General features: G+C 59.6%; 1 protein-coding gene across 2 annotated transcripts; it reads left to right on the top strand.

Annotated features, from left to right (window-relative positions):
- The first annotated feature begins 608 nt into the window (after positions 1-608).
- PALM (paralemmin) lies at positions 609-27047 on the top strand. Of its 2 annotated transcripts, XM_082383148.1 has the most exons (9): positions 609-1060; positions 13223-13274; positions 13763-13843; positions 14042-14172; positions 15734-15896; positions 17557-17578; positions 18988-19047; positions 21506-21637; positions 24938-27047. In XM_082383148.1, the coding sequence occupies exons 1-9, from the start codon at positions 624-626 to the stop codon at positions 25465-25467; spliced, it is 1608 nt and encodes a 535-aa protein (XP_082239274.1). In that variant the 5' UTR covers positions 609-623; the 3' UTR covers positions 25468-27047. The 2 variants fall into 2 exon arrangements, with proteins under 2 accessions (XP_082239274.1, XP_082239275.1); XM_082383149.1 differs by lacking the exon at positions 21506-21637.
- Positions 27048-27102: the final 55 nt, after the last annotated feature.

The raw sequence follows: 27102 nt of genomic DNA, 5'->3' as shown, positions 1-27102 counted from the left end.
CATCCTCCCCCTTCAAGATCCATGCAGAATCCACCTGGTTCTCACCCTGGTCCAGCCTCTGCCATGTCCCTGGGGGCTCCAGTTCAGCCTTTTCTGGCCCCCAAGCCCCCCCCCCCCGGCCCCCTTAGCCCCTTTTCATCCACTCCCCACCTGGCAGTCCGAGCGGCCTTCACAAACATAAACCGGGGTGACCCCTCTCCTGCTCTAAACTCTGCTGTGTCTCCCCAGTGCCCTCAAGACAAAGTCTAAGTTCTCCCTGCCCCCTCTACGGACCCCTCTCACTCTGAGCACGCAGGCCTGTTTGCCCCGTGGGAGCAGATTCAATTCCTTAGCCCTCATCCAACTGTAGGGCCAACCCCAGAGCCCAGCCAGTGCTCAGAAGACCAGCAATTGCTCTGTTATGATTATTTCTCCTCAAACGGGCCTGGCTTGGTCCCACCGCCGGCCTTTTGCGCTTGCAGTGCCCGCTACCCGGATGCTCTTCCCCAGATACTCCCGCAGACAGTCTGCGGGACCTTCCGCCCGCAGCAGGGCCGTGGTCCTCGGAGCGGCCTCCTGGACTTCCCCCGGGCTATTTGTCCCCATTCGCTCCCCCTCCGGACCAGGAGCCGGGGAGGGGTGGGATGGATGGCGGCCAGGCTGCGTCCCAGGCCGACTCGGACTGGCTCGGCCGGAGAATCAGTCCCGCGCCCAGATGGAATGAATGGGTCGGAGCGGCCGGAGGTTCCGGCGGGCCGGGCGGGATGGCGCCTGGCGACCGTGGCGCGGCGGTGGCGGCGGCCGGCAGGAGGCGCAGGCGGGCGGCGGCGGGAGGCGGGAGCCGGCGGGAGGGGGCGCGAGCGAAACGCGGCGGCGGCGGCGCGCGCGCCCAGCCCGCCCCCCGCGCCCGCCGCCGCGCGGACAATAAACAGCAGCGCGCGGGGCGATGCCCGCGCCGGTGCCGCCGCCCCCGCGCCGTTCTGTACAGGCCGCCAGGCCTTAGCCCGCCGGCCCGCCGGCTCTCCCCGCGCGCCCCCGCCGCCCGGCCTCGCGGACCCACGGACTTCGGCGGGGAGATGGAGTGAGTAGCGCGCTCGGGCCGGGGGCGCCGGGGAGGCTGAGGCCCCCACTCCCGCCCCCACCGCGCGGGCAGGGAGGTGGCACGGGGCTTCCGGGATCCCCGCTCAGCCCGGGAGGGACTCGGACTGGGCCGTGCCCGCCCCAGGCCTCCCCACGATTCGGCCCCGGCGGCCCACGGGTTCCTGGGGACTCGGGCGGCAGCGGCTGGGGGCGGCCCGGGACGCGCGCGCGGGTGGGGAGGGGATGCGCTGTGTCTCCGCCCGCGCTCGGCCCGCGCCCCCGGGGCAGGCCCTTGTCCACTTGGGGCGATGGGGCGACCCCTCCCCACTGCGCCGGCCGGCCGTGAGCTCACTCCCCCACCCCCAGCCTGAGCTCGCTGTGCCCTGCACCCTGGATGCGCACCGGCCGGTCCTCCCTCGCCTGGCTGCCCTCCCCAAGGGCCTCAAGTGCTGTCCGGAGCCCCTGCTAAGGCGGGGATCCACCCGCCCTAAGTCCCGGCTTGTAGGGGGCTTTTCTCCAGGCTTCCGGGTCTGGGATGTGTGTGAGACCAGAGGTCCAGGTGCTTTCCAACAGGGGAGCTTGGGTCTCATGTCTTCCTGGGGAAAGTGTCCCCCGAGGTGGGGCCCCAAATGATGTAGCCAAGAGCCCGCTGGCCCGGGTGCGAATGGGGTGGGCAGCCTGGGTCTGGGGGCTTGGATGAGGAGCTGCCGGGCAACCGGTCCTGCACCAGCAGGTGCCCAGTGAGTGTGCCTGGTCGCTTCCCACGCAGGTCCTCTCTTCCTGGCGTCAGGGCATCCCCCCACACCCCCACTCCCACAGGTGGATGCAGGGGGTTTGTGGGGTGCGTTTACGTGAGCAGGGGGCTGGGGAGGGGGTGTCTGGTGTCCCGCAGCCCACCTACCCAGTCCCAGGGCCAGCAGCTGCCCCACTGTGGGCCAGGTCCCCACCCTGCCTGGGGCCGGACGTGGAGGTCCAGCCGGCCCACCCGGCCCGGCTCCTCTGCCCTTCCCACTGGGTGTGTTTTCTGAGCCTGCAACTTTCCTCCAGGGATTCACCCGTGACCCACCACACCCTCAGCTGGGTGGGAGCCGCCGCCTCCTGCCCGCCCCCCTCCCAGGAAGGCGACACCCTATGTCCTCTGCTTTTGAAAACCCAGACAAAGGCCCAGCCCGGCCCCGGGAGCCCAGCCAGGGGCTCAGGGGAGCCGGGGCCCAGACCAGTCTGCTGCGTTCCCCTCACTTGTTTATCTGCTCTTGGGGCCCAAGGGGAGCCTGTGGGCCTGCCCACAGCAGGCCCTAGGCAGGGTGTGGCCCCGGGGAGGGGGCTGCCTGGGGGAGGAGGGGTGGAGAGGGAGGAAACGCCCACTCAGAGCAGAGGAGTGAGATATTCCGGATGGACCCCATTGTTTCCTTTCCAGCCCCCCCTTTCATTCTCGATGAGGTTATGGAGGCCCAGAGAGGGGCAGCCCCTGGCCCACGGTCACACAGCACACGGAGGGCCCCCGGGTGCTTGCTGCCCTGCCCCCAGGCCTTCTTGGTCATGGGTCAGATATGGTGCTGTGGGTCCCCCAATAGGCGGAACACTGGCTTTTCTGGGTGCAGGCGTGGGACAGGACTTGGCGTTAACCACCCAAATAGCCGTGCGAGATCGCCTGTCCCCAGCACTCGGGGTGACGATGGGTGGGGAGAGGCTCCATCTGGTGCCGCCCTACGTGAACACCTGCCCAGGCTCCTCGTCCTTCTCCACGAGGGCAGAGCAGGCTCCAGGCACGGAGGCAGCAGCCGCTAGGACGTAATTGTCCACCTCCTTCCGTTTCCATGGATTTTGCCATCACGGGAGATGGTGGCAGCTTATGGTGGTGCTGGAAAGTTTCTTTTAAAAAGACATTTACGACTTTGACAATTTTTCGTTAATTTAAGGATTAAACGAATTTTCATTAACTTAAGAATGAAAGGATTCTTACGAGGCGGTGTGGGCGCTGGGTGGTGCTCTGAAGGTGGGACAAGGGTGGGGCCTGAGTGGGGGGATCCGGAGCTGGGTGCATCGCGTGCTATGGGGAGGATTTGCTGTGTGGCCCCAGGTGAGGGTGAGGTGCTGCTCCTCTGGGACCCTCAGGCCCCGGCTGGTAAAATAAAGATATTTTAGCTGGGAGCAGCCATCTCAGATGTCCAAACCCCTCTCCTGGGTGAGGGGAAGGCTCGGACCCGGAGAGCAGAGTTGGGTCGGGACCTTCCCAGAGCCCTGCCCACCCTGAGGCCTGGACAGTTTCAAGCAGAACGTCTCAATTGGGTGCTAAGTGGGTTCTTAACGCTGCTTTCACACTTGTGAGTCTCCCTTTAACGAGCAGCAGAACCAGTTAAAAGGCAGAAGTATCCAGTGATAATTGAACTTAATAACAAGTTTTTATTTTCATCGTATCTTTTTTTTTTTTTTTTATGTTTTTACTCTGATGTGTGTGGCAGTGGCTTCTGGTTTTCTCAGTCTGGGTAACGATGTAACTTTGTTTCCTTTGAAAACAAAGGGGTTGGATTTAAACAGTGAGTGGATTTGAAGGGAAGGGACAAGCAGCTAACACTAGAGGTGGTGGCAGGAATGCGGGAAGGTGGTCTGAGAAGTGCAGCTGTGATTTATTTACTTAACAGTCATTGAGCGCTTGCTGTATACCAGGCCCTGTTCTGAGTGCTTTGTCCATGTGGACGCACTTGGTCCTTATAGCAGCCCTGTGAGGTGGGGAAACTGAGGCACAGAGAGGTGACACGACATGCCTGAGGCCACACAGCCGGAAAGGGGTGATGTTGGCATTTGCTACTGGGCCATCCTCTTAGGTGCCAGGGAAGGCTGGGGAGGGGGGTCTTTGCACATTCCTGTATCGAGGGGCTGTGGGCTGGGGGGCTCCCAGGTATCCTGACATCGGCTTTTCAGCCTGGTTGGCTGGCTGGGCTACACAGAAGGTGGCCTTTGTTGTGGTCTGGGCTCCTGGGGCCATCTGCCCTTGCATCCACCCCAGGGACCCCTTCTGTGACTGCTGACTTGGGAGTGGGGCATGGAGAGGGGGTTTCTCACCCCCCATGGGGCCTCAGTCCTACCACCCCCCTTCTCTGGGCCTCACTTTTCTCATCTGGTGAATGGAGACAGGAGCCCACCCAGGCCCCTCCTGGGCGGGGTGCAGCTAGGGGAGGGTGGGTGCTGTAGGGATTGGGCCCTGTAAGGACCACTTACAGCTCTGTCCCAGCCCCATGGGGAGGGCCCATGTTAAAGGGCTTCAGGTTTTTTTGTTTTGTTTTGTTTTGTTTTAAAGGTCCCACATCAGGACCAAAGCCAGTATTTTTTTTTTTAATTTTATTTATTTATTTTTATTTATTTATGGCTGTGTTGGGTCTTCATTTCTGTGCGAGGGCTTTCTGTAGTTGTGGCAAGTGGGGGCCACTCTTCATCACGGTGCGCGGGCCTCTCACTATCGCGGCCTCTCTTGTTGCGGAGCACAGGCTCCAGACGCTCAGGCTCAGTAGTTGTGGCTCACGGGCCTAGTTGCTCCGTGGCATGTGGGATCTTCCCAGACCAGGGCTCGAACCCTTGTCCCCTGCATTGGCAGGCAGATTCTCAACCACTGCGCCACCAGGGAAGCCCCAAGATTCTCAACCACTGCGCCACCAGGGAAGCCCCAAGGGCTTCAGGTTTTGATGCAGGAAAATGGGTTGATTTTCTTAAAGAGTATCACATCACCTTTTTCCAAGTCTGGGACCCTATTCTCTCCATCCTATCTCTACCCAGGAAGCCTGTCATCTGTTTTGGGTTTTTGTTTGTTTGTTTGGTTTTGGCCACAACGTGCAGCTTGCAGGATCTTAGTTCCTCGACCAGGGATCAAACCTGGGGCCCGGCAGTGAAAGGGCCGAGTCCTCACCACTGTCCCACAAGGGAATTTCCTCATCTGTTCATTTAAGAAACACTCCCTGCTGATCACCCTAGCCCTGTGCAGGATCAGAGGCGTCTGGGTCTGGAGGAGCCCATGGAGGGTCTTCTCTGAGGTGTGAGGAAGGTTTCCTGTCCATTCTGTCATGGACCTTTTCTGAAAAATATATTTAAGGGCTTACCCAGGCAGGCAGAAGGTTGTTCCTGGTGGAGAGACTGGTCTGTGCAAAGGACCAGAGGTGGGAACGTGCCTTGGGAGAAGGCAGCGTTCTTTGGTTTGTGCTCTTGGGGCTAGGGTCCTCCTGGGCCTACAGTGCCCAGCTGGGGAGCCACAAGGAGCCATGGATGGTATCTGAGCAGGGGAGGAGTGAGGTTCTTACCCAGGCACCAGAAAGAGGCTCTGGCAGCAGAGGGGCCAGAGCAGGGAGAAGCAAGTCAGGACTCAGCCTGGACAGGGACAGTGGGAGCAGCTTGGGGAGAAAAGCCAGAGCCAGGGAGAGGGTGGCAGGACCTGATGTCTGGGTCGGCGTAGACTGGCTTCAGAACTTTGTGGTGGTCAGAGCTGCCTACAGGGACGGTGGCCTGGTCAGGGCAAGATGGCCCAGCCCCTGTATGTGCTGGGAGGCTAGAGTGCACCCTGGCCACGCTTCAGAGGGGTCTCCATGCAGCACGAGATGGCTGGGTGGAGGTCATGGTGTCTGAGGAGTGGAGAACTGGGCTGTGCTATCTGTTTCCTGCCTGACGGGTTTGAAGCAGAAACTCAGGGCAAGTCAGATTCCATCACTGGAACAGCCTGGACTGGGCCAGGTATTGGGAGGCGAAGCCCAAGCCAGGCCCCGTGGTGGGCAAGACACATGAGGACCAGAGTGAGGGCAGGCCTGGGAGCCCAGCCTGGGTGGTGGGAGGAGGGCAGCTGGCTTGGCGGGAGGCTTCTAGTAACACTTGTCAGGGAGCGGGCAGGTGATGACCAGGTCAGTTTGTGTTCAGATCCTTCTGACCCTGGAGAGCCTCAGGGTATGGCTGGCAGGGCCTTACAATGCCCCGTGGGGTGGGCAGGACCCCAGCTCTGGCCCCAGCAAGGCCCTTGGTGAGAGGGCCAGCATTTCTGCTGTATCTATGTATATTTTTATTCTTACCAGCTTTTTTGAGATATCATTCACACACCACACAATCCACCTATTTAAAGTGTACAATTCAGTGTTTTTCAGTACATTCACAGAGTTGTACAGCCATCACTTCTAATTCCAGAATGTTCCATCACCCCCAGAAAACCCCATCCCCATCAGCAGTCACTCCCCACCCCCTCCCCAGCCCCTGACAACCACGAATCCACTCTGTGTCTGTGGATTTGCCTGTTCTGGACGTTTCCCATCAATGGAATCACACGCTGTGTGTCCTTCTGTGTCTGGCTTCTCTCACTGAGCATCGTGTCCTCAGGGTCCATCACGTGTAGTGAGTGTCAGGGCTTCACCCGTTTTCAGGGCTGAGTGATGCTCCCATGTGTGGAGGGGCCACATTGTGTTTATCCATCATCCGTTGATGGGCATTTGGGTCGCTTTATATGTTAATTTGTAAGTCACGTCCGAGGTGGTTGGGGCTTGTCCTCTGTCCTTTCTTGGATGTGAGGCGCCCAGGTCCTGCTTTAGATAAATGTAAGATGTGACAGTGAGTTTCTTTAAAAAAAGGAAGTGATCACAGGACAGATGGTCCCCGGGGGTGGCAGGAGTGTGACAAGGGTGGGGAACCCCTAGGTGGGGGCCTCCACTGGAAATGGAAGGACCCTAATTGATGCGCTGGCCCAGTGGACATTTATTGAGTACCTGTGTACCAACTGCTGGGGACACGGCAGGGACAAAAGAGACAGTCACTGTCATTGTGGAGAAATCAACAAAATAAGTTAAATGATTAGGTGTTTCCTGATGGTGAGGGCTGGGGGGCAGTGTTGGGAGGTGCTGGGGTTAATTAGGGTCAGAGGAGGCCTGTGAGGAGGTGACATCTGAAGACAGGCCCGAGGGAGTCAGTGAGCCCCTTGGAGACCTGGCAGAGAAGTGCCCCAGGCCCGGGGACACGGTCAGTGCAAAGGCCCTGAGGTGGGATCGCGCCTGGAATTTTTGAGGTGGTGGGAGCAGCGGAGTGAGGGTGGGAGGGACCTTGGGTCTTTGGGGCTGGTCTCTGCCGCTGGATTTGCCTGAAGCCAGAGAAGGGCCCGCATTCATTCCCTGCTGCCCCATCCTGTTGTGAGGGCCCAGGGCAGGGTCCAGCTCCCCCCTCCCCATCCCATCCCAGGTTAATAGGCAACAGATTTGCCCCCCTGGGTCTGGGACCTGCTCTGGCCTTGGTCTCCACCATGGGGGTGGAGATGTCTTTCTGCCTTGAAGCTTCTAGAAAGACCATGCCTCATGGGCTGTTCACCTATGCCAATGACAGCAGTGGTCCCGGGGGCCCACCTGTGCTGAGTGCCGAGGGGCTTCGAGAAGGGGAATTCCTTCCTGATGAGGGGAGAGACCTAGGAAGTCTTCCTGAAAGAGGCAGCTGTGTTTGAGCTGAGATTGGAGGTGGAGGAGAGAAAGGGGAAGGCAGGGAACTGGGGAAGGGTGAGGGACAAACACAGGGGCTTGAACTGCGTGCTGAGAGGCTGAGGTTCACTCAGGGTGACAGGACTGCGGGAGGGTCTGGAGCGAGGAAGGTGCTGGCCCTTAGGAGGAACTCAGGCTGGGGCTGGGAACCAGCCTCCCCCCACTCCATCCCCCACCCAATGGGGGAAGGGGCCGCTGGGTTCCCTCTCACCCCCCACCCCTGGCACCGCGTGGCTCTGCCTCCCCCCAACCCCCCCACCTGTGGCCAAGGTCGTTGTCAGCTGTTTCCTTTCAATCAGCACAGGAATGTTCCAGCGCTGGGCTCCTCGCCTGCCTGGGCTGGGACCCCCTCATTCCCGCTGGAGCTGCCCAGGAGTGGGCTCTGGAAAGACAAGTGTGACCCACACACACACACACACACACACCGGCCTCCCACCTCCCGCCCAGGTCCCTCCTGCCCGCTGGGTGACCTTGAGCCGGTTGTGTAACCTCTCTGGGCCTTTAAAAAATAAACGCCCGCAAAGCTGAGGCCTCTGCCTGGCTCGCTGGGTTTGGGTCTCATTAGCTCATCTCCTGGAGCAGAATTATCTCACTCGCTCCCAGCCGACGCCCTCGCCGAGTCCTGAGCCGCCCACAACGCTGCTCGAGCCCAGAATTTTCTCCATGCGCCATAAAAATAATCACGCAAGGACCAGACACCTGCGCGCGCTGATGGTGGGCGTCCTGACGGAGGGCATGTCCCTCCACCAGCAGCTGCGAGCTGTGGCCCATCGCCCAGAGGAGCCAGTGGAGGCTCAGAGACGCTCGTGACTTGCCCCGGGTCACACAGCCAGCGGAGGCAGCCGCCATGCTGCTCTAAACCCTCCACGTGGCGTTTTAGCCAAAACTCAGCTTCTGCCCCCAGCTTGTAAAATCTTTTGTAATCTGGCCTCTGCTTCCCTCACTGAGCCCAAGTGAGCATCTCAACCATCCCACTGACCACCCCTACCGCCGCCAGACCTCAGGGAGACCCTGCGCTCCGTGTGCCCGACCCCGCCTGGGTCCAGGTCCCCACTTCACCATTTAGATGCTTTAGTCCATTCATTGATAAAACAGCCATAATTATCCCACGTGCCTCACAGGATCTTCAGGAGATGGGACGCTTAGCAAATGTGTACAGACCCCGCTCCTCCCCATACTCAGTTTCCCCTTCTGTAAAGTGGGGCTGAGACCCGCCCGCGGAAGATGGTCAGCGCTGGCGAAGGTGTTCCTATTGTATTGCTGTTTTATTAGGGTTCCATCGTCCTATTTTGTTTTATTTTTCGGATTTATAATGCTGAGGATTATCTTCGCTTGACCTTGGCTGCCTCACGCCGAGGGCGGGTTCAGACCCTTCCCGGGTAGAAGCCCCTCCCTGGGCAGATGCCCCTAAAATCAGAACGGGGAGCCCTACCCCCTGCAGCAGGGGTTGGGTAGACCCTGTTACCCATCCAAGTCCCACCCTGTTTAGGCAGGCCCTGACGCCCAAGGCCAGAAGCCCCTCAGCCCCCCAGCGCTGGGCTGGGGACGGGAGATGCTTGGCGCCGGGCCCACCCCCGCGCGCGCCTGCAGGCCTCCGCGTTGCCATGGGGATGGCGCGGTTGCCAGGGCGACCGCCTCCCGTGGGCCCCGCCATCCATCACCCGAGGCGGCGGCCGCGCCCGGGGCGGCTCTGGCGCCCCCAGGCCTGGGGAAGGGCACCTGAGTGGGGCTCACAGCCTGCGTCCCTCGGGCTGTCTGGGCTGAGACAGCCAGGCGGATGGGGAGGGATAGAAATTCTCTGCCTGGTCCACTGCCTCTTCTTAGTGTGCCCGCCTGACCTTCCCCTGCCCTGGCTTGGCCCGGCAGGGACTGGCCGCCCTAGCGAGGACACTGCCCGCCTTGTCTCCAGCCTGGAGAGCTGGCCTCACAGCCATCCCTGTGTCCCTGTGTCTGGCCTGAATGGCCACCTGCCTGTCAGGGTGGGGACCTGGCATTAGGCGGCTTGGTCCCTCTGCCCGACATGGCCCTATTTGCACTGGGGTCTCAGCTGCTATGCCCCCTCCCCCAACTCTGCCTCCTGCTTGAGTGGGTCCCTGGAGGCCGCTCTGGGGCTAGGAAAGGGGAAGCCCTGTGGTGTGGCCTGGAGCTGGGCAGTTGTATTTCGAATCCCAGCTCTTACTTCCTAGCTGTGTGACTTTGGGCAAGTGACTCGCCCTCTGTGGGCCTCAGTTTCCAGCTATGGGAAGAGTATAGCAGGCAGAGGGATCATCAAGTGCAAAGGCCCTGAGGTAGGGATGAACTTGGTGCAGGGCAGGCACAGCCAGCAGGTCCTGGTGGCTGGAACAGAGTGAGCAGGAGGGAGAGTGGAGGGCGCCAGGGCAGGGAAGTGGGTGCGGGCTGGGCCTTGTGGTGTTTTGCAAAGGGTGGTGGGAGCCTGGGGGAGTTGAGAGCAGGAGAGCTACTGGTTTGGATTCTCGTTTGGAGAAGCTGCCTCTGGCTGTGGGCTGTCAGGGGACAGGACGGTGGCAGGTGATGGTGGAGGCCTGGGCTGGGGTGGGAAGTGTGGCCTCTGCATGAATTGAGGAAACAGGCCTGTGTGGGGAGCTCAGGGGGTGGCACCCTGCCGGCGTCACACAGGGTGAAGAGGCAGACCCAGAAATCCAGCTGGTCTGGCCCTTCAGGAAGGGCATCTGAGCCAGATAGCTGGATCAAGCCTTTCTTGAACTCCACCCAGCTGAACCCAGCCTCCCTGAGGAAGGACGGGGGAAGCTGCAGAGGGTGCAGCTGGTGCTGCTGGGCCCCTGGGAGGGGAGGAGGTGCCGCCTCGGGAGGGAGGAGCTGGGTGGGGTCACCTGGCTGGGGCGTGGGAGCCCGATGACTTCACCGGTCTCAGCAAGGCCAGGAAACCACCAAACCCCGAGTGGGGCGGGCAGCTGGGCACTGCAGCCTGGGATGGATGTCCACCGGGCAGCCGCCTGGGGGGGCGGGGGCGGGGGCTTGGGTCGGGGTAGACCCCGAGCGCTCTGTGACTTGGGGCCTGTTTCCCTTCCGAGCCGCAGGGGGCGGGGGACATACAGGAGCGTCCGGAGCTGGGGTGTGCAGATGGAGAAACCGAGGCCCAGACCCACAGGGTCTGTGGAGGCCTCGGGGTGGCCCTGATACAAGGCCAAGGAGTGGGCGGGGCCCAAAGCACGGTCTGTAATTTCAGTGCCCGTGAAGATAAGGGGCTCGGGGCAAATGGGGGGACAGGTGGGGGGTTGTGGCTCCCACTGCTCAGAACCCCTTCGTGCCCGCCAGGCCCTCCCCCATGAGACGGGGCCTCCCGTCGGTGCCTCCAAGAGTGGCCCTGTGGTCATTGGGGATTTGAGGCAGACGGTCCCAAAGCCCCCCGCTTGGGCTCGAGACCCTCCGCCCCCCGCCCCCTTTTGCATTGTCACAGCGGCCCTGGAAGCGTGAGGTTATTCTGAGGCCCGTTGTAGAGGATGTTCTGGGCTTCAGTGGTCCGAGCATTTCACTGCACCTACTGTGTGCAGCTTCCAGACCGGAGACTGGGAAGGGAGGTGTCAGGTTCTGAAAGCTCCTCTTCCCCCACCAGGTGGGGAGGGGGGATGCAGGACAGCAGGGAGGAGGGGCAGGGATGACTCATCCTCCAGGTCCTGGGCCTCCTGCTGGCCCCGTACCCCCACAGAAGGCCCCAGATCCTCAACAGCATGAAGTCCTGTCCCTTTAAGAGCACCTGGCAACACTGACATTTATCCAGCTCCTACTGCATACCAGTTTAAGGCTACGGCTGCACTGGGTGGGCTCTCAGAAAACATGGATGGGGCAATTCCCTGGTTGTCCGGTGGTTAGGACTCAGCACTTTCACTGCCAGGGTCCAGGTTCAATGCATGGTCAGGGAACTAAGATCCCGCGAGCTGTGTGGCGCGGCAAAAAATCAAACAAACAAAACATGGATGGGATGAGAAGGGAGTCTGGGGTTGAATTTCAGCTTTGCTACTTTTTTTGCTGTGTGTTCTTGGGAGGCTCACAGCTCTCTCTGGGCCTTTGGGGTCCTGGGAGACTCCAGGCGAGGCGAGTGTGAGAAGCACCAGGAATCCCAGGACAGCTTCGAGGACTTTGCCAGCCAAGGGTTGTGGGGTGGGGCTCCAGGGTCCTTCCTCCCCCAAGTGTCCCTCCCAGGGTTGGAGAATGCTGAGGCTGAGGAGGGGGCGGTCTTGGTCAATCTCTCCGTCTAGGCAGAAAGGTGATACAGCTCTTCCTGAGACACTCTTCTCCAGGCTTTGATTCCCAGGGAACTCGTATGCATCCTCAGAAGCCCAGCTTCAATGCCTTCTCCTTCTCAAGCCCTTCCTAGGTCTCTAGACTGGGCCTCACTCCTCCTGTCCCTTGGCCCTAGCCCGAGGGGTGGCAGGAGGGTTTGTTGGGAGAATTAGTGTGGGAATAAGGCTGCTTGGAGGGGACTTCCCTGGTGGTCCGGTGGTTGGGACTCCCTCTTCCAATTGATAAGTGGAATATTTATAAATGGAATATTTCCCGCCATATCAATAAACAAAGGATGTCACAGTCATCAATGATTGCAACCCTCCAACGTGAGCCGGTGAGCCCTCAGGAAACTCAGGGCTAAAAAGAATACCTGCCATCTAGCAGCCATCAGACTGCAGCCATTCCCTGCAGTGAGCCCTGAGGAAACTCAGGGTGTGTCAGGATACTGGCCCCAGATAGCTGAGGTGCATATCAAAGGCATGATTTCAGTGAGCCCAGACTCTTGCATCTTCCCATACATGGAAAAGCGCTAAATCCCTTAACTTGAGATATCTGGCTTTCTTTATTTTTTATTTTTTTAAAGGTTATTTTATGACATATAGGGTTTTTTTTTAATTAATTTATTTTTGGCTGCGTTGGGTCTTCGTTGCTGCGCGCAGGCTTTCTCTAGTTGCGTGAGCGGGGGCTACTCTTCGTTACGGTGCGCGCGCTCTAGGTGCACGGGCTCAGTAGTTTTGGCTTGCGGGCTCTGGAGCGCAGGCTCAGTAGTTGTGGTGCACAGGCTAAGTTGCTCCGCAGCATGTGGGATCTTCCCGGACCAGAGCTTGAACCCGTGACCCCTGCATTGGCAGGTGGGTTCTTAACCACTGTGTCAACAGGGAAGTCCTGGTTTTCTGTAATTAACTATAATCTTTTGACGTTCCCAACTACCTGCCCTTTGTTGCAAAACTCGTACATGTCCTGGCTCCCCCCCTTGCCTCCTCGGAGCCGTTTCTCAGAGTTATCTGAATCGCTGTCTCCCGGGCTGCAGTCCTTATTTTGCCCCAAATAAAACTTAAGTCGCAACTCTCACGTTGTGCATATATATTTTTTTAAGTCAACACGATGCAGGGGGTGAGGGTTCCATCCCTGGTTGGGGAACTAAGATCCCACATGCCTCCTGGCCAAAAAACCAAAACATAAAACAGAAGCATTATTGTAACAAATTCAGTAAAGACTTAAAAAAAAAAAAAAAAAGGCTGCAGGGAGAGGAGGCTGGTGCCTCTGAGGGGGGTGGGGAATGGCCCCACGCCACGGATGGGAAACTCTGGCTCACCCAGCAGGAAGACACAGGATGGGGATTGGAACTGGATCTGCCGAAAGCAGGGCTGGGGTGGACCCCCTCCCTCACTTGACCTTTTCTGTCCCCCCAGGGTCCTGGCGGCAGAGACCACGTCCCAGCAGGAGCGGCTCCAGGCCATTGCAGTGAGTTTTTCCTGGTCCCGAGGATGGTGTGGCCAGTGGGGAGAGGCTGGGAGGACCTGGGGTCTCAGGGGCTCCCCACACCAGCCTGGGGCTCCAGGACGCAGAACCCCAGCATGGAGTGGGAAACTTGAGTGCCTGCTGGCACTTCCCCACAAAATGAAAATGTCGAGATCCCCTTAGTCCTCAGAATGTGGATTCTTAGGCCGAGAGCCCTCTCAGAGCCCCTGGGCAGCCCACCTGCAGGGGGGAGACCGAGCTGGCATGTGGTAGGACCTCAACCTTATGCCAAGGCCGGGGGGGAAGGTGGGGGGGACAAGCTGGGGGGAGGTGGAGGGGGACAGGAGGGGGGCAGGTACAGGCTGGGGCATAGGTGGGGGGGCCAGTGGGGTGCCATTTACAGAAAAAGCGGGATCCGTGTGGGCAAAGCCTGGGCATTTGTGGGGTCTCCGCGCCCCACGCCCGTCCTGACCGCGTGGTCCGTCCGGCAGGAGAAGCGGCGGAGGCAGGCGGAGATCGAGAACAGGCGCCGGCAGCTGGAGGACGACCGGCGGCAGCTGCAGCACCTGAAGGTGTGGGCGGAGCCTCGGCCAGGGAGGGGGCGGCAGCGTCCAGGGACCCCGGCCTCGGCCGGAGCAGGGGGGCAGGAAGGCTGAGGTGACCCCGACCCTGATCCCAGTCCTGACTCAGACCCTAACCTGACCCTGACCCCCACCTCCACCTGACCCCAGCCCCGACCCTGACTTTGACCTTGGTCCCCACTGTCCCAGTCCAAGGCGCTGCGGGAACGCTGGCTGCTGGCGGGGACGCCGTCCTCAGCCTCGGAGGGGGATGAGGACATGAGGAGACAGATGCAGGAAGACGAGCAAAAGGCGCGGCTGCTGGAGGAATCCATCTCCAGGTGGGTGGGGCCACGGCAGCCGCGGGGGGGCTAGGTGAGAGGCCCGAGGAGTGGGATCCACCCGCGGGCCCCTGTGCCTGGGGGGAGGGGGCGCTGGGGGTGGAGCCTCCCGCCCAGGCTCGGGGAGGGGGGGTGCTGCCCGTGTGATCCCTCCTCCTCCCCACCCCGCAGCGGGCAAGTGTGAGAGGCGTGCGGAGGCAGGGCGATGGTGCGTCTCTGAGCGTGGGAGATGCGGCCTCCCCGGGGGCTTCCTGGCGCCAGCCCAGCTGGCTCTTCCCGGCGCTGTTGGAGCCATGGAGGCACCGCAGCTGGGCCTGCAGGAAGCCGGGGGAGGGGGCAGGCCGGGGAAAGTGACCGTCGCCCAGGGCTGGGACAAAAGGCCCGGAGGAGTTTCCGGGCAGGCGGGCGGGAGGCCCAGGCTCAGCTCCCGGGGCGGCGGGGTCAGGCGGAGGGAAGTGACGGCCAAAATTCCAGTGGCCAAAATTCCAGTGTCCGCTGGGCCAGGGAAGGCCCTAGAGGCATGGGCCAGCCTGCCAGCCAGCAGACGCTGAGGCAGGCCCCACTGTGGGGACCTCGGGATCCTGTCTGGATGTGTTTGATTTGGAAGAAAGTGGGAGAGTATTGGCTGGGATTCCCCTCCCCAGGCCTCAGTTTTCCCACCTGTGACCTGTGTGCCCAGATGGAGGCGGGGCTGAAATGGGCCCGGGAGAGATGGTAGGGACTGAGCAGGCCGAAGGCACTTGCGGGTGGGATGGAAGGTCGATGGGAATCACCGGCCACCGGGGGCTGGGCCAGGTGGGCTCCTGCTCCTCCCACCCTGCTGGGTACAGCCCTGTGCCAGGGGAGGGCCTCCCCTTGAGCCCCACTGTGTGGCTGGCTTTCGGGGGCCTTGGTTTTCTTCCTGCCAGGGCAACCCACTCCTCAGGTGGTTCCATCACCTGCATTTTGCCCGCTCAGTGTCCCCACTGGACACCTCCTCCCGGAAGCCCTCCAGGCTGACCCCAGCTGTGTCCAGCCTGCCAACCTGGACTCACTTTGTTAGGGGGCTGCAGACTCACCCGCGGTCTGTCCTGAGTCTTCAAGGAGAACGTGTCCCCGGGTGCTGAGTGCCTTTAACGTCTGCAGCCCAAAGGCTCAGGCAGGTGACTCCAGGCAGGATTGAATATGCCTGTCTTGTTTTTACTGGGTTTATGTGCACCATTATTTTCTAATACTTGGAAAGTGACATGGTTTTTCCAGTTTTCCTGGAGAGATGAAGATTCCTGTAAAAATAAATGTATTTGAGTGGAAAAAAGGAGAGTCTGTTGGAAGCAGAGAGAGGAGTAACCAGTGGCACGGGCGGTGCAGGGATCCGGGGACCGGCCGGCCCCTGGGTTCGGGTCCCCGCTCTGCGGCCTGCTGGCACTGCTCCAGGCCTCCATTTCCCCTCCTATGCACGGGAAGAACACCTCTCAGGGCCATTAGAAAACATCCAAGTTAAGGAAGCCCTTCCGGGCCATGCTGGGCCATGCTGGGCACCGTAAGTGCCCGGCAGGGTGGTCACCTCGTGCACCCTCCCCAGGCTGGAGCAGGAGATCGAGGAGCTGGAGAATGCGGATGCGCTGCCGGCCGCTGCCAAGGAGAGCCCGGCAGCCTCGAGCCCTGCCCGCACCCCCGCCCCTGCCCCGGCCCCACGTCCCGCTCAGGAGGACCAGAGGGCCGAGGCTGTGCTGAATTCTCAGCAGGTAAGAGGTTCCCGGGGCGCCGCCCTGCTGGCCCGGATCCAGACGCCCTCACCACCTCCAGGGCTGTGGCCAGTGGCGCATCCAAATCCCAGCCTGGCCACTTCCCAGCTGTGTGACCTGCATGCTTTGCCTTGCCTCCCTGGGCCTCGGTTTCCCCGCCGTGCAGGGGCATCATGGGGGGTCAGTGAGTCAGTGGAAAACCAGTGTTTCACGGATAAAGGGTCTTTCCCTGCTTGTCGTCCTTCTCACGTTCATGAGCACAGCAGGCATCAGCTGTCTAATCCCCACAACAGCCCTTTCAGGTGCGAGCAGCGTCCCCATTAGATGGAAGACAAAGACTGAGGCCCAGGGAATTCCCTGGCGGTCCAGTGCAGCGCTTCCACTGCAGGGGGCACGGGTTCGATCCCTGGTCAGGGAACTAAAATCCCGCATGCCACGTGGTGCAGCCAAAAAATAAAAAAATAAAAAAATAAAAGACTGAGGCCCAGAGGGGTTGAGAGACTGGCTCAAGGCCGCACAGCTGAGGTGTGGTCTTCACTGGGCTCAGCCATTGATTCTAGGGTGTGATGTCCAACCAGGTTCAGGTGAAACCAGACCCTGGAACTCTGGACCCCGAGCTCGTGGTTGCCACAGTATGTTAAGGCAAATGCAGAAGTCTCCCAACAACCTTTGTTGTCTTCAGGACTCAGGGGGCTGTGGGACACGCCTCCTCTCCCCCCATCCACCCTTGTTACCCCCACCCCAGATGAGCTGCAGCTGGGGAGACATCCCTGCTGTGTGCCCCAGTCCTTCTCCAGCTGCTGCTCTGATAACTTCAGTCTGGAGCCTACAGACCTGCCCTCACTGCTTCCCAAGGCTTGGTTGAGGCAGACCAAGAGGGTGTAGACCCAGGCCCTGGCCTCCCTGAGCTGTTGCTGAGTGGGCAGATGGGCATGATCAGGCAACTGCAAACACAGGAAGGTGGTCGGACCTATTGTGGGGGAGCATGGAGTGCTGTGGAGTCCCCAGTGGGGTGTCTGATTCATGGGAGGGCTGGGCAGGCTTCCCAGAGATGGGTTTTGAAAGTTGAGTAGGAGTTCTCCAAGCTCGGACTCAAGTTGAGAGGGGGGCTTTCCGTGAGGTTGATGGAGCACAGACTGCGTGCTGGAGTGGTCTCTGCCCTCACGATGCCCACCTCCTGGCTAGGTAAGTAACATGGTAACCTGAGGGACAGTCCAGGATGGGGGTGGGGCGCCACCTTTAGGTTGGGTGGTCAGGGGGCTGAGCGAGCAGCCAGCCAAGTGGAAATCTGGGAAGGGCCTTCGAAGCGGAGGGACACGGCTCATGGAACAGCGAGGAGGCCAGGGAGGCTGGCCAGGGATGGGAGGAGGCAGGAGAGGCCGGTGGGTAGGTCTCCGCCGGCACAAGCCCTGGGGCTCACCAGGAAGGGTTGGACTTTCTTCTTGGAGCTCTGGGAGCCCCAGGAGGCTTCTGAGCAGGCTGGGACCTTTCTGGCTGTCACAGGCTAGAGCAGGGTGGGGGATCGGTCCAGGAGGAGACAGCCCCTCTGATGGGGTCACCGCTCAGCCAGGCCCTCCCCAGGCTCTGGCCTCGGCGGGTGGGACCCTGGTCATGTGGGAGGGGGCGCCGGCACCCCTGACCTCTCCGTTCTTTCTTGCAGGCCCCGGTGGGCACGCCCAAAGGTACGTCTTCGGGAAGGGGCAGGCCGGGCCCCGGCGCCCTCTGCTGGCCAGATGCGGGATGGCAGGCAGGGGAGGGTGACTTTAAGGTGCTATTGTTGCTAAAAAGTAAAAATAATAGCACAATGACTCGCATTGTCATTGTTCTCAGCGAGCCCCGACTTTGAGCCGGCCCGGTGCCCCTTAATATCATTTCATCGAATTTTCACAACATCCCTGGGTGGGGCTGCTGCAGCACCTGTGTTACAGGTGAGGAAGCTGGCTTTGCCGGGGCGTGTCTGGCTGAGGTCTTAGCCCTGTGGTGGGTCCATCCTGTCCCCACGGGGTGCCTGGCCTTGGCCGGCCCTGCCTCTGTTCCACACCCACTTGCTCTGGGCTCCAGGGCAGGTGGGCGGGCTTCACTTTTTACATCTGTAAAACGGGATTGGTGGGGCTGAGACATCAAGGTCCTGGCTGTCCTGGAGATAGTGCACTACTTAAAAGGACAAGGTTCCTGGGACTTCCCTGGCGGTCCAGTGGTTAGGACTCGGCACTTTCACTGATGGAGCCCGGGTTCAGTCCCTGGTCAGGGAACTAAGATCCTGCAAGCTGCATGGCACGGCCTTAAAAAAAAATAAAGTAAAATAAAATGTAAAATAAAATAAAAAGACAAGGGTCCCACACACACAGATGCGGAAGACTGCCGTCCAGGAAACAAAGAAAAAAGCCCAAAGTTTGAACTCTGGCACCCATTTTATGCCCCCCCCCAGATTTATTACAGGTATATAGTGTACACATTTACAAACACTTCACACGTACACATGACATTTAAATATATACAGTTAGCTGTAACAGTTTATTAACTATATTACTAAGTATATTAAATTTCTTTAACATGTTATATTTTAAAATATATATTGAGTGTCTCTATTTCTGTGTGTAAAGCATGGAAAGAGCGCCACCAGCCAGGATTGGAGGTGGTAGCCAGAAGTGTCTTTGGCCTGATTTGTCATGAGTTAATTATTCATGAGGAGAGAATGTCTCCTTGTCTTACTGTGGAATTAAAAATTAATAATTAAAAAAAAAAATCCGTGCAGACCTCTCAGGGATTTTGTGAAAATCATTTGGGTCAAGAGATGGGCAACGGACTGTGGGGCTGAAGTGTGTTTTCTTTGGGGGGAGCGATTCCATGTGTGTTCGGGGGTTCTGGGCACGCACACGTGTGCGGAGGGGTCCAGGTGCATGCACGTGTTAGGAGGAGGATCCAGGTATCTGGGCGAGTGTGTGGGAGGGCAGTCTAAGTGTCTGGGGGTGTCTCCACATGCCTGAGAGTGTCCACGTGCCTGGGGGGTGTCCACATGTCTTGGGGGGGGAAATCTGTGTGTTTTCTCATCTGAATCTGTCTCTCTCTCTCCCCTTTGCCCCCCGAGCAGAGAAGCGAATCTCCAACACCCCCCTGAGGACGGTTGATGGCTCCACCATGATGAAGGCAGGTGGGTTGGCCCCAGGCTCAGACCCATGTCCAGCCACTGTCCTGGGCTGAGTATCAGCCCTGGGGGGCCTGGGGGGCCAGGTCAAGGGGCCAGCTTGGATGCAGACGCGCCCTCAGCAGTACCTGGTGGGGGCTGTGGTTATGGGGGGGCGGCTGGACCAAGGCCGCAGCTCTGAGCCTGGGTGGGGCCGGGCGCCCCCTCTGCTTTGGCACGTCCGTCACAAGCCAGCTCAGCTTCCCCGAGAAGATGGGCCCCCTCGCATGGCGTTTCTAACCTGACGCCCCTCCTGGCTTCCATCCCCCAACCTCGCCGCTCGCTCCTGGGGCCCAGGAGTGGGGAGGCGGGCACAGGCTCGCACGCTCACTGCAAACCTTCCCTCCTTCATCATCCTCGGGCCACCTTGGGAGAGGGAGTGAGCACCCTGTTCCTGGAAGTAACCAATCAGGGCAGAGTCAGAATTAGTGCTCAGTGCTCTACAAGGTCAGGTTCACATCCCTGCTTGATCACGTGACGGCTGGCACCGGGTTGCGGGGGGATTGTAGTGACCTCGTGCCCAGGACCCAGCACAAACCCAGTCCCAAGAGTGACCGGAAGTCACGATGAACGGCAGAACCTTGTTGCTGCTGTCCCCGAAGTTAGTTTGGAGGCACAGAACCAAGGGGCGCAGTGAAGACCAGGGCGTGACGACACTGGGGGCGGCCGACAGAAGGGGGGGATGCCTTCAGGGCCCCCGTGCCAGTTAGAGCAGCCCTGCCCAAGCGCAAAGCCAGAGGCCTCCAGCCGGTGACCTCGAGCAGTGCACAACCTGCCCAACTGTATGTCTGATGGTGGGGTGTCAGGCTTCAGAGGGATGTGGGGTTACAGAGCATCCTTTACCCACTTACTCATTCTACAGTGCTCGCTGAGCACCTGCTGTGAGCCAGGCAGGAGAGACGCAGCCAGGAGAGCAGGGGTTCTGATGGGAGTGAGAGCCTGTATGGTTAACTTACAGAGAGGATACGGCAGAGCACGGGGAGCTAGAGAGGGGACAATTTGAATTAAAGGGCTCAGGGGAGGCCTAACTTAGGAGGTGACATTTGAACAAGGACTCGAAGTGAGGGGACGGGGCATGCAGGTGGGGCGGAGGTCACACCAGGAGGGGGCACCGCCAGTGCAAAGGCCCTGGGACAGCACTGCGCCTGGCGGGTGGGAGAGACTGCGGGGAGGCCAGTGCTGGTTGGAGCAGCATGAGTGAGGCGGGGAGGGAGAGGAGATGAGGGCGAGGAGGGGACGGGGCGGGTCAGGCCGTGCAGGGCCAGGGGTGGGGGTGGGGGTGGGGGGTGACGTGGGAGCCCCCAGGGCGGCTGGCAGAGCAGGGACGCGCCCCGCTGGGTTCTCACAGGCGCCCCCTGGCGGCTTCGGGGAGAACAGGCCGCGGGCGGCGGCGGGAGACACGGCGGAGGGGACGGCGGGGGTCCGGGCGGGGTTGGGGGGCGTAAATGGTGGAGGATGGCGGGTTATTGTGTGGGGAATGGGGGGATGATGACGAGGGATGGTGGGGGGAAATCGTAGGGGTGGGGGGAGGGGGAAGGGTGGTGGGGGGATGAAGGGGGAAATGGGGCAGACGGTCCAGGAGGACGGTGGGGGCATGCTGTGGGGGACAGTGGGGAGATGGGGGAGGGCTGGGGAATGGTGAGGTGGAGGTGGTGAGGAATAGTGCGGGCGGATGCAGCTCCCCCCCCCCCCCATGCGCCGGCAGGGGCTGCGGAGGCACGAGCAGTGGGCGGTTTCTGGGAGTCCTGAAGGCAGCACCTGGGAATTTGCAGATGGACCGAGGAGGGGGTGTGGGAGTGGTGAGAGAGGGAGGAGGGAGAACGGAGGTGTCCTAGTGAGAAATGGGAAGACCCGGGAGGAGCAGGTCGGGAGGGGTCTTGGCCGTGGTGATGTGGGACCCTCCATGGAGGAGGGCTGGGGACCCCAGGCAGACGATGTCTGCAGAACGGGGGCAGATGCTGGCTGTTGAGCGATGGCCTTAACGGGTTGTGACTACATTCATTTCCAGAGGGAATCATCCCCTCTACACAGTGGAGCAGATGAGAATATCGATGTATCAGTAGTCGACTTAGACGTGCAGCACAGAGAACGCGGCAGTCCAGAACACTGGGGGGCGCGAGCTTGCTCACCCGCGTTCCAGTCCTGACTGGAGTGGGCCAGGGACGCCTTTGAGTCACTGGGACAGTTCAAGGCTTTGCAGACGGGGCGGGGTGGCCGGGGTGTCCTTGGATCCCGAGCACACGAATTCAGACCCCTCGTCCACGGGACTGGGGAGCTAGGGAAGGATGCTGAGCTGGGGGGGGCCGCGTCGAGGGCACCCGCTGCTTGGCTCTGCGCTGCCGGCTCCCCTCCCTGGCTTGGCTGCAGCCCGGCGGGGGGCACATGGGCAGGTGGGCCGCGGCATGACCCGTGCCTCTCGTGCCAGCCATGTACTCGGTGGAGATCACGGTGGAGAAGGACAAGGTGACGGGGGAGACCCGGGTGCTGTCCAGCACCACCGTGCTCCCCCGGGAGCGCCTCCCTCAGGGCATCAAGGTCTACGAGGACGAGACCAAAGGTACGCGCCCCTCCCCCGCCCCGCCACTGCCCCGCAGAGCCTGCGACCCAGTCCTCCCTCCATCCAAGAACCCACCTGGAGGCGTGGCCAGTGCCAGGCTGGACTGGGGAGGCAAATCCTGAGTGGCGCCTGCTGTCCTGGGCCAGCCAGAGGGCCCAGCCCTTCAACCCCGATTTCACAGATAACTCATTTAAATAATTACTAGTGTAATAAAGGCTACAAAAAAAACCCCAGAGATGCAGAGGGGGCCGAGTGAGGGTCCAGCAGTGCGGGGAGGGGGCAGAGGAGGTGAGAAGGTGCACAGTGGGTGTGGGGGAGCAGCGCACCTGGTGAGGACACAGCATGTGCAAAGGCCCTGAGGTGGGCTGGAGTTTGCTGGGCTGGGGAATCGAGAGGAGCCCATGTGACTGATGCGGAGTGTGTGGGGGATGGTGAGCCTTGGTGGAGGTGGCAGGGGCCACGGCGCTGAGATCTGGTTTGGTTTTTAGGGTTCCCTCTAGCGGCTGGGAGGGGAGCAGGCTGTGGGAAATACCCACAAGGAAGCTGGAAATGGCAGGAGAGGGCAGCCTTCCGCAAAAGCTCCTGAGTGCCTGCCTCTCTATATATATAATTGACAGAACGTAAAATTTACTTTTTTTTTTTTTTAACTAAGGAAAACTTTCCTTTAAACTGTGAAATCTGTCAGAATTTAGACAGCCATCTCATAAACACCTTGGCATTTAAACTTTTGTTCATTTTCGGCATGACCTGACTGGAGAGGGGAAATTTGGGGCAACATTTGCTATGATGCCAGGAATAGAAGCAAACCTACCTTAGTAAAGATAACATTTTAAGAAGATGTTAAAAGTACATTTGAAGTCAAGGCAAACATTTGCTTTCTTCAGGACATGGGGTCCCCAGAGCTGATCCCTTGAGTCAAGTATAAAATTAGCACAGCTCAGCCTCAGGGTCCATTAGCGAGTCTGTAAATGCTGCCCTCATGAGAATATGGAATTTGGAGACAGAGGATGTAGGACACCCATACAATTCAGTGTACAACTCAGTGGGTTTTGGAATATTCACCGTGTTGTACACCCTCACTAGCTGATTCCAGAACATTTCTGTTCCCCAAATAGAAACCCCATCCCTGCCCCATCCCCACCATGACAACCACAAATCCACTCTCCATCTATGGATTTGCCTGTTCTGGACGTTTCCCATCTATGGAATCACACACCGTGTGTCCTTTTGTGTCTGGCTTCTCTTATTGAGCATCACGTTTTCAGGGTTCATCCATGTTTATATTTTATGACCGAGTAATATTCCAGCGTATGGATGGACCCCATTTTGTTTATCCAGTCATCAGTTGATGGACGTTTGGAATGTTTCCACCTTTTGGTTTTATGCTATACAAGTTTTTGTGTGGGCGTATGTTTTCACTTCTCTTGGGTGATACCTAGGCGTGGAATTGCTGGGTCATGTGGGGACTCTAGGTTTAACCATTTGAGGAACTGCTGGGGTGTTTTCCACAGTGGCTGCACCATTTTACTTTCCCACTAGCTGTGCATTAGGGTTCCAATTTCTCCACATCCTCAACAACCCTTATTATTGACCATTTTTAAATTGTTATTATTGCCATCCTCGTGGGTATGAAGTGGTATCTCACTGTGGTTTTGATTCCCAAAGCCTCGTGTTCTTAGAGGTTCAGGCCTCTGGGACATCCAGGATGCTATTAAAGGGGTCTTGTCACAGCCCAGCTCTGCTGTAATTTGGGGGCATCGACCCAAGTGGAATCCCAGCTCCAGTTCTCACGAGCTTTGTGGTTCTGGGCATGTACCAGCTGCCCCATTTCCTGGACAAGGATGAGACCGCACAGGGCCAAGGGGCAGAGATGTCTGTGCTCACAGAAGGTCCTCACCTTGGCCACTGAGCCCTGCCTGGCCCAACCCCTGGGGATTCAGGACCCGCCAGACTGGACTCTGGTTGCTTAGCGATGGGAAGGTGATCCATTTCCATGGCAGCCAAGGGCTCGGATTCCTACCTTGGGGCAGTGGCCAGTGGGAAATACCTAGCTTGGGTCTGTGTGACCTGGGCACACCCCACCCTCTGCGCCTCCAGCCCAAAGTCACTGCAAGGCCTTGATGCATGGACGCCCCTCCCCAGGGATTTGGAAACTGAGAGTGGAAAGCACTTTCCTTCTGGCCAGAAGCCAGAAACTGGCCAACCCTGACCCTTGGCCCGGGAGGAGGCCCGGGAGGAGGCGAGTCCCTGGGGTGTCCAGTGTGTCCCTCCCTCCATGCTAAGCAGCTGTGTTTCTAGAAGGGCTGTGATCTGGGGCTGGCGTCAGACCACAGCTGGGACTCCTCCCGGGTGCTGAAGTCCGGTCCTTAGAGACTGTAACACAGGTTAGAAAATGACACATCAGAGGGACACGGATGACAAAAGCTTGAGAGATTGGAAAATACACTTACCAAGCTTGACTGCACATATAAAACTCTACCCAGTGGAGAATACACATTCTTTTCAAACAAGGGTGGAGCATTTTCAGAAAGTGACCATGTCCTGTTACAGGGTTGTATCTTACACTCTGCTTTCCTGGACCACAGTCCCCCACTCCCCCAAATTTAAAAACACTCTTCTGAATAAATCTTGGCTTAAAGAGGCAATCAGTCAAAATGGAAATTATAAGATATTTACACTTGAAACAGAATGACATAATGTAATCCATGAACTAGAGCCGAAACAGAACTCAGAGGAAAATGTATAGCCTTTGGGGCATTGACTAGAAAACAAGAAAGACGGGTGAATGAACTAAACTTTAATTCAAGATCATCCACATGAGCTCAAGCAAGGAGGAAATCAGAATCCCTGCAAATCCTCCTGAAAGGAATGCCTAGACTGGGAGAAAGGGCAGGGTCCAGCCGCAGCCAGCTGTGTGACCTTGGGCTAGTTAACTTCCCTTCTCTGAACTCCATTTTCTCCGTCTTTGCAATGGAAAAAAAACAGACCTACTTTGCAAGGTAATCACCTGGGAGCAAGTTGACTGGGGAATATGGAAATGCTTCAAACTGCGAGACAATAAAATCCCAATTCATTTATTCTTTCTTGGTTTCTAACACATGCTTTTGTGCCTATAAATTTTCCTCTGTGCACCAATTTGCCTGTGCCCACAGATTCCCATAGGAGCTTTCATTGTCAATTGGTTCTAAAGGTGTAATTTAGTTTATGATTCCCCTTTAGCCTAGAGATGGCTCTTAGCCTTGCCAGGCCTCCCCTCCTGTCTGGGAACCAGCTCACTCTCTCTCTCTCCCCCCATGCCAGTGGTCCACGCCGTGGACGGCACGGCGGAGAATGGGATTCACCCGCTGAGCTCCTCTGAGGTGGACGAACTCATCCACAAGGCGGACGAGGTCACGCTGAGCGAGGCAGGGTCTGTGGCCGGGTCAGCAGAGCCCCGGGGGCCGTCGGAGGAGGCCGTCCGGACCACGCCGTCCAGGCGGGAGATCACTGGAGTTCAGGCCCAGCCCGGCGAGGCCACGTCAGGCCCTCCCGGCATCCAGCCGGGCCAGGAGCCCCCAGTCACCATGATCTTCATGGGCTACCAGAATGTGGAGGATGAGGCCGAGACCCAGAAGGTGCTCGGCTTACAGGACACCATCACCGCAGAGCTGGTGGTCATCGAGGACGCGGCCGAGCCCAAGGAGCCTGCCCCGCCCAACGGCAGTGCGGCTGAGCCCCCTGCCACCGAGGGCTCCAGGGAAGAGAACCAGGTGGGGCTCGAGGCCCCTGCCAGCGACCCCCAGGACCTCGACGTGAAGAAGCAGCGCTGTAAATGCTGTTCCATCATGTGACCCACCCGGCCCCCCAGACCCCGGCCCCACCCTCCATACCAGACACCCACACGGCCCGGCCCTCCTGGCGCCCGTCCACCCTCCACCCACAGTCACGGGGCCAGGACATGCCGTGTTTTCACACGTTCCTTCTGAGTTTTCTTTCACCGGAAAGAGAGGGACAGGGGTTCCCCCCTCCCGGCACCCCCCCTACACACCCTAAACCACTGAGCCGTGTACCCACGCCTGGTAGGAGAGACACGGACACACCCGCTTCTCCCCAAACGAGGGCTCCCCATGTCACGGCAGCTCCACAGATGCGGCTCTTGCCCACAGCGGTCCTGGCTGGTGTGACCTGGAGCCTCAAAGCAGCCCCAGGCCAGCCCACCTCCCTCTGGGCCTCCTGCCTGTGCCTTCCTGCCACCTCCAATGAGGTCCCTGAGGGGACACCCTGCCGGAGAGGGGTCCCGGGAGCCAGGGGTTCTGGGGGCCCGCTCTGTCTCCACTCAGCCCCTGGAAGGGGGGGTTCCCTGGCCAAGGCGCTGGGTCCAGACCTCGGGCAGTTAGGGTGAGGCTGTGCCTCTTTGGGGAGCCCAAGCTCGAGGTCTTGGAATGGAGTACGGGGCCCCGCTGGACACCCCAGCCTGATGTGCCCCTCCCCCCAATGCTCTATGTGGGCGCAGCCAGTGGACGATGCAACCTGGGAAGGGGGAGCCCTGAGGATATGCCACCCACTCAGGAGGGGCGTGACCGCTGTGCTGTCTTCTGGCCGGGCTGGGCCGGGGGTCTTCGAGCTGCCTCCTGCACAAGGCAGGGCCACGTGAGCCCCTTTATGTCCTGAGCTCCCACCCCCTCTGGGCCCTCCTTCCTCCTGGTGCTAATTCAGGGACCCTGGGGGACTGCCCCTGGCCTGGCCCTTTCTCCAGCCTGCTTGGACCAGGGTCCTGGGTCTCCACACCCATACCCCAGAGATCAGGCCCACCGCCAGCTCTGCTGGGCTTGGCTCATTCTGGGCAGTGGAGGGGGGCACACCACCTGGGACAGGGAGCTTCCCCTGGGTTGCAGCTGGAGACCCCCATTTGCTGCCCAGCCTGATGGGCGCTTGCCCCCCTCTCACTGGAAGGGGTGAGGGGTGAGGGGCTCCCCCCCTGGGGGCAGCTGACACCTAGATGTACAGACACATCTCCCTGGTTGCAGCCACACTCGTCCCCAGAGGCACATTAGTGCACATGCTCACAGGCCCTCTCGTGTGGGCTGTGGATGACCAGGCCCCATCTCGGCCCCTCCCCTAGGGGCCTGCAGCCTGGTGCCCAGGGCCCAGGCCGTCCCCCACCTCAGCAGGGTGGGTGCAGGGGCCGCCCTGGACCGCAGCCTGGGTCACCGTCTCGGCTCTGCCCCTGGGTGGCTGGGATGAGAGGCCCTCTCTGAGGTGACCCTGAGCAGTGGCCATGGAACCCCCCCCTTCCTCCTCGAGTCCACCTGAGTCCTCGAGCTGTGAGCCTCCGCTGAAGTGCCCTTGCTGCCCGCTCTGCTTTCGATGTGTGATGAGGCCCCAATGTTCTTGACTTTCCCAGAGACGCAAATAAACAGTGTGAACAGCCCCAGCGCCTGGAGTTCTTGGATTTCACCTGTGTGGGGAGGGTACGGCCAGGCCAG

The sequence above is a fragment of the Balaenoptera borealis genome, assembly GCF_965194805.1.
Source record: "Balaenoptera borealis genome assembly, chromosome: 2".
Classification (NCBI taxonomy): domain Eukaryota; kingdom Metazoa; phylum Chordata; class Mammalia; order Artiodactyla; family Balaenopteridae; genus Balaenoptera; species Balaenoptera borealis.
This window is presented reverse-complemented; position numbering and strand designations above follow the sequence as displayed.

Coding starts and splice junctions, on each gene's coding strand:
- PALM (XM_082383148.1), top strand. CDS start 624: ATGGATGGCGGCCAGGCTGCGTCCCAGGCCGACTCGGACTGGCTCGGC. Junction 13,275..13,762: donor AGCGGCTCCAGGCCATTGCA/GTGAGTTTTTCC, acceptor TCCGTCCGGCAG/GAGAAGCGGCGGAGGCAGGC. Junction 21,638..24,937: donor CTACGAGGACGAGACCAAAG/GTACGCGCCCCT, acceptor CCCCCATGCCAG/TGGTCCACGCCGTGGACGGC.